This window comes from Miscanthus floridulus, chromosome 10 (genome assembly GCF_019320115.1).
Source record: "Miscanthus floridulus cultivar M001 chromosome 10, ASM1932011v1, whole genome shotgun sequence".
Taxonomy (NCBI): domain Eukaryota; kingdom Viridiplantae; phylum Streptophyta; class Magnoliopsida; order Poales; family Poaceae; genus Miscanthus; species Miscanthus floridulus.
Window position 1 is genome coordinate 119,909,301 of NC_089589.1, and position 5,702 is coordinate 119,915,002.

Sequence of the window (5,702 nt, forward strand, 5' to 3'; positions counted from 1 at the left end):
TGCACAAGCAGTGCAGTACAACAATGTTTGTGGACAAAAGGAAGAAATGCCCCCATACAACTACCGTACCATTTGGGTTGATTTGGGTGCTCGAAGTTGGCACGCACTCTAGGACTACTGGCCAGAGTCAAGCTTTGAGCCCAGCTCATATAGCAATATGTGTTCATGCATAAAACTTAACTACACTATCGTCCATAGGTACAGAAGCTAGCTATGGCACATGGTGGACTTCAAATTTCCAAGACCTCGATGAAAGGCAAAATTAAAATTCCCGAAACCTCCCAAACCTATGAGTATACGCTCTTGCATAGAATGAGCCCACAGTGCAAGTAAACTATTTGGTCACAAGCAAGCACAGTGTATATTTAACTATATGCTGCTGCTGCTGTTGTTGTAGTTGTAGTTTTATCATCTCGAAAACGAGCTGTGGCTTTATATGAACAAGGATAGAGTTGTTTATTTGCTCCTAACTATTAGTAAGTAAATAGAGTAACCATACATGGTACAGCTAGGTACTTTCATACTTTATTATAGGAATGGCATCAGGTATTATGACTGTTTCATTGGAAACGATCCATCTGTGGTGTGCCAGAACCATGGATGATGGATGCTGTCAGAGGCGTCAATACCATGTAATAAACTGGATACAAGATATATGAATTGTTTGTGTAATTTGAGGCCTAGAGGAGAGAAAAAATGACACCATTATCTGCGAGCTTGCAGCAGCAGTGAGTGATATCTTAACAGCTCATATAAAGAGATGCTAAGAAGTGTTAGGTCCAAAGTCCTGACAGCAAGCATTTTTTTTTGTTAGATGGCAGAGACATTGCGCTGTCAAAAAGTAATGCAAAAAATTGGACATACGCAACAAATAATGCAAAAAATTGGACATTGGGTTTGTGTAGTCAACCAGATCAAAATTCCACCAAACAACACATGTTTCTCTCTGGCAGCATGGGTTGCTTGTGTGGCAGCGTGATGAAGATGCCATTGCCTTAGGTGTCATCTCTCTGATGAGACCGTAGATGAACTCACACTAGTAGGGTGTTAAATTTGGAGAGAAAAAAAATAGTAAACTAATCTATGGATGATTATAGAAGCTAATAACTAAATTAGGCGGTACCCTAGGGAGAATTCGGAGATTGATCTCCCTTGGCAATGTGAATGGGAGGTGTGATCTAATAACCAAGGATCGAATGATGCTAGACTAAGGCTCTCGATACCATGTGGAAAAGAGTGGATATGTTGAAAACCCTAACTAAAATTTGTTGAAGATTTCTTGTTGCTTGCATTGACTCTCACAGGTTATTTACAGGTACATATGAGGGAGAAACTAGGAGTACAAGCCAAGTTGTACTATACCTAGTTCTATTCTTGATTTTCAAAAGCATTACATCGACAAAGCCATGGAATCCCTCCGACCCTCAGCCCATAGTTGCGACGGTCGGCAATATTTGCCCACTTGTCGAGCTTGTACAGAGGCTAGGATCACCAGCATTGTGGGGCGCATGAGCAGGACGGTGAACGGACGCATCTAAGAACTTCTTGTTCATGGATCTTTCTGTCCTCAGCTTCCTTTCATGCAGGCTACGGCCACATGAATACAGGAACCGGTGTTGAGACAGCAGAACAAGGGAGGTTACAGAGCCCCTACATAGTCATTGGAAACACATCCGCATCTTCACACAAAGATGAACATATCAAATTTCATGAAATCATCTTCGAACAATAGTATATAAACAATGACTTCAAATGCAAAATATATAGAAGAAAAATAAACAAAGAAAACCCAAACATGATGCGAATATTAACATCATATACATGGAGAATTATCTAAAGTTATACAAGTCCAACAGGGACAAGAAAGAAACAAGGTGAAGGCACATTGATAAAAACATTTTCATGGCTTTATCCTAAGTAGATTCAAACAAAGGCAGTATCAAAGCAACACCATATGGTAGAACTGCATTTTTATATATCTAACTTACATAAGAACTGCATTGCTCTTCAGGAGAATTTATGTACAGGGCAGGGGCCAAAAGTAAGGTCACTATGCGTGGGCCAAAAGTAAGGTCACTAACTTTGGCATTCTTTTGCAAGGTTAAACCAAAAAGCCTCTGGCTGGTTCCAACTCTTAGCAAGGATAGGAGCCTATGAAGATTGTGGAGTTTCCAGAAGGCGATACATCGTGATTTCTTGTTGCTTGAAATACCTCCGGTCTTCCTCATCGACAAGGACCAGATTCAGGTAGTACTTGACACTGAACTTGTTGTTTATGTTTCGGTAAGTTGGGGTAAGCTCATATGGAGTCAAGAATAGTCTCACTGGAATCGATTCTCCTGTGTAATCATTGTTGATAAACTTAGCAACCTACTCAGTGGAGTATTTTACATAAAAAATTCGACGTAGTCTTCTCAAATGTCAAAAAATAATGTTTACCTGTTACCATTTAACAAGAACAAGTGACAGCAAGTTTGCTTGAAAGCTATGCATGCCTTTATAAATACAAGAGGGGAGAAATATGAGCAATACCTCTAACTGGGGCGCCATCCATCAGCTCAAATTTTGCTAGTGTCTCAGTCTCAACGTATGTGTTGGGACCAGACCCTGTAGATTCACGGCGACGAATCTCAAGCTCCATGTTCTTTATCTTAATTCTGACCAGAAGAAAATATATCTTTCCTATGATGACATCTTTGAGATGATACCTGATTTATGTTTGGACCATAAGAGAATATGAGTTCCTGACTTGCCAAACCAGGTGAATATAAGAACAGACTGTTAAAACAGTATGTAGTGCTTACTTGCTTTTGCTGTACTCAAATTCAATATGCAAGCAATCTTCAATGCCAACTTCCATCTGAAAAGGCAAGACCATTATACTCATCTAATGAAAACATCCAAGTATTTAACTCCAATATCTGTAACAAAAGTTACGAAAATTGGTGCTATAAACAATTCACCAGGCAATCTATTAGGGTGCACTCTTAACTTCTCTTTAAACTATTAATAATAATACTGATATGATATTTCAGACGTGGCTCAATGGTAGCTCACATAATTATGAAGAGGTATTGAAATTAATATATGATTATGTAAGCCCTAATTGATACACTTGACAAGTCTCATTTACATGGCCCAAAAGGCATCATGACTTATTAAGCCGGGTCAAATTGCTCAGGCTTTAGAAGTGGAATAAGCCACACAGTTATAAGGACACACCTTGATGCTGTTGTTGATTGTGGGAACTGGAGAGTAGTTTCTTACCTGAAAACAAACATTAGAAGTATGATTGGGTGGTGCAGAAGAAACACAAACTACAAAACCTTAATAAAATCCTAGGAACCACTCAAGAAAAAAATTGAAAAATATTGGTACATGAAAAAAAAAGAGATACATGCCATGTGGCATTTAATTTGCCAAAGTTCAACTCAATTTAAAACCCAACAGTTCTAAGTTGGAGATGCCAAAGTTTGCACTGACCCAGACAAATAATAGATCAACGAGATGATGTCCAGACTTACACAGAAGTCCCGCGATTCCACAATGCTGCCAACATAATTTCTGCCAATTGTTACTTTCAGGATGTACCTGCAATATAAACTTCACCTTTCAGAATTGGTGTTATCAGAGTGGCTGATGCTGCACCTCATGCAAGCTAGTCTCCAATCTAACATTTGTCCCATTATAAAGCAATTGAAGACTCTGCCTTACCTCAATCTAACATTTGTCCCATTATATGACTCGTATGGCATTTCAACAGTAGCAAACTCAAATGGATAAGTCTTCCTTTCATATATTTCACCAGGAACATCTAATTCACGCACTGCAAGGAGAGAACAGGCACTTCAAGGGAAGAGATAGGCATACAGAGAAACAGTGAGATAGCTACAAAACAAAAGGGTGCTAAGTTGTAGGTGTAATCATTATAGTAAAGAAGAGAGTGAAAGATATATGAATTAAACAAAGGTACCTTTTAATGATTGCTAGTAAAACAAAATAATGACAGAACAGACAACAAGAGTTTCAGTTAGCCACATGGATATCTTGAATAGAAGTTTCTAGGCGGTTGTGCATCTGTGTGTAAAAAATCAATTCAAGAAAATATCTACCTAATGAAGTGAAATCGTAGAAGTTGCCTCTGTCAAAATATAGCTCTGTAGTAAAAAGAATGGCAGACACAAATGTTAGAACCTATTAAGATATATAGTGAGCCAGCAATATATATTATTATCACTGACAACAAGGAGCATTTCTCAGCAATGCTATTATTATTTTTTTATCTTCCTGATTTTTGCACTTTCTCAGCATTGTAATAGTTTACCATGAATGAAAATTAAAGAAAAGCCTGACTGTGAGTCCAGTTGTACAAACAGTTTCTCGACAAATAGTTCATTGAACGACCTGAACCGATAGCCACACTAATTTGGCTCCCTAAACCACACAAGAGCACCTAGGTTCAGAACAAATCAGAAAAAAGGAGAAATTTAGGTAGCAGTAGCACAACTGAATTTGTACCTATCTGACCCAGCAGCTCAATCTTCACACCCGTGTGCTCAAGCCTTTTACCTGGGACCGGAGCAATCGACACCTGCATGCAATTTCATAACAAAAACTTAACCCACACTCAGATCACGCACACCAGAGTAAACAGAGAGCAAAAAGAAACAAAACTGTCACTACTGCTACCTCTCCGGCTATGGTCTCAAGGCTCTGGAATGCCGGCACCATGACAGTCTTCCCATTGTCCTTCTTGATCTGCATCTGCAATTGTCCAAGGAGCCAACCAAATCAACCCAGCAGCCAGCTAGGAAATAATCTGTAAGGCTGTAACAGTCACATCAAGCAAAAGAAGGAACGCAGAGGGGACGCACCTGCTTCCGGGTCCTCTCATCGGAGAAGGTGACGAAGATGTCGCAGGGCGGCTTGAAGGCACCGATGATGTAATTCTGAGGCCAGGAAGAGTGGAAATCAGCGGGGATCTAACCTCTCTAAAACACCGCGCGTCCTAAGGTGCCAAAGATGCCATCTTGGGGGGAACGGATCAAGAGCAGCCAAAGATCAGAGGCGTGGGCGTTAATTACCATGGCAGCTTCTGAGTCAGGGAAGCGATTCCAGCGCCGAGCCGGAGGAGGCAGCCGAGGACCCGAGGTGGGGCGCCGGGAAGGACGGAGGGGATCACCGGCGAATCAGCGGCACTGCAGCAGTCAAGGGCAGGAGACGAGGAATCGCTGGGCTGGCTGCTGGTGCGCCTCCCGGCCTGAGCTGCTGTCTGCCTGCGTGGGCTGGGCTCACCGTTTTTTTTTTCGGGCGATCCGTCTGGGCCGTTGACTTGGATGGCATCGAAATTTTGACCGTTGATGTGTGGTGGTGACACTCTGGACTCTGGTGGAGTCCACGGCGCAACTGGCTTGCAGGCTGGCCCAGTTGCAGCAGATGATGGGCTTCAAACCACAAGCAAAAGTGGAAAGCTTCATAAAAAAAAATTATTTCTATATTTTTTAAATTTGCTTTCCAAAAATAAATGTTCAAGTCAAAATTTTATTAATAAAGAGTTAAATACACGAGTGACTCCTGAACTTGTCAAAGTATGTCACTTAGATCCACGAACCATGAAAACGTATTTCGATGTCTCTAAACTTGTTAATCAAGATCATTCTATTACAATATTCTCTCTTTTTTAATATTCCATTACAACGTTT

At 40.7% G+C, this 5,702-nt stretch overlaps 1 protein-coding gene across 2 annotated transcripts; it reads right to left on the reverse strand.

Annotated features, from left to right (window-relative positions):
* Positions 1 to 1,303: 1,303 nt before the first annotated feature.
* Positions 1,304 to 5,294, reverse strand: LOC136485516 (vacuolar protein sorting-associated protein 26A-like). 2 transcript variants are annotated; one of them, XM_066482378.1, is made up of 11 exons: positions 5,085 to 5,292; positions 4,875 to 4,949; positions 4,690 to 4,764; positions 4,519 to 4,591; positions 4,113 to 4,157; positions 3,715 to 3,826; positions 3,525 to 3,591; positions 3,223 to 3,267; positions 2,805 to 2,860; positions 2,533 to 2,708; positions 1,310 to 2,339 (listed from the first exon to the last, which is right to left on the reverse strand). In XM_066482378.1, exons 1-11 carry the CDS (start codon positions 5,085 to 5,087, stop codon positions 2,152 to 2,154), a joined length of 915 nt encoding a protein of 304 aa, XP_066338475.1. In that variant the 5' UTR covers positions 5,088 to 5,292; the 3' UTR covers positions 1,310 to 2,151. The 2 variants fall into 2 exon arrangements, with proteins under 2 accessions (XP_066338476.1, XP_066338475.1); XM_066482379.1 differs by lacking the exon at positions 4,113 to 4,157 and having other exon boundaries at positions 1,304 to 2,339; positions 5,085 to 5,294.
* Positions 5,295 to 5,702: the final 408 nt, after the last annotated feature.

Bases quoted from the DNA above. Each gene is read 5' to 3' on its own strand.
- LOC136485516 (XM_066482378.1), bottom strand. The intron at 3,268-3,524 runs GTAAGTCTGGAC...GTTTGTTTTCAG, and splicing joins TGGAATCGCGGGACTTCTGT to GTAAGAAACTACTCTCCAGT. The intron at 2,861-3,222 runs GTGTGTCCTTAT...TTGCCTTTTCAG, and splicing joins CAATCAACAACAGCATCAAG to ATGGAAGTTGGCATTGAAGA.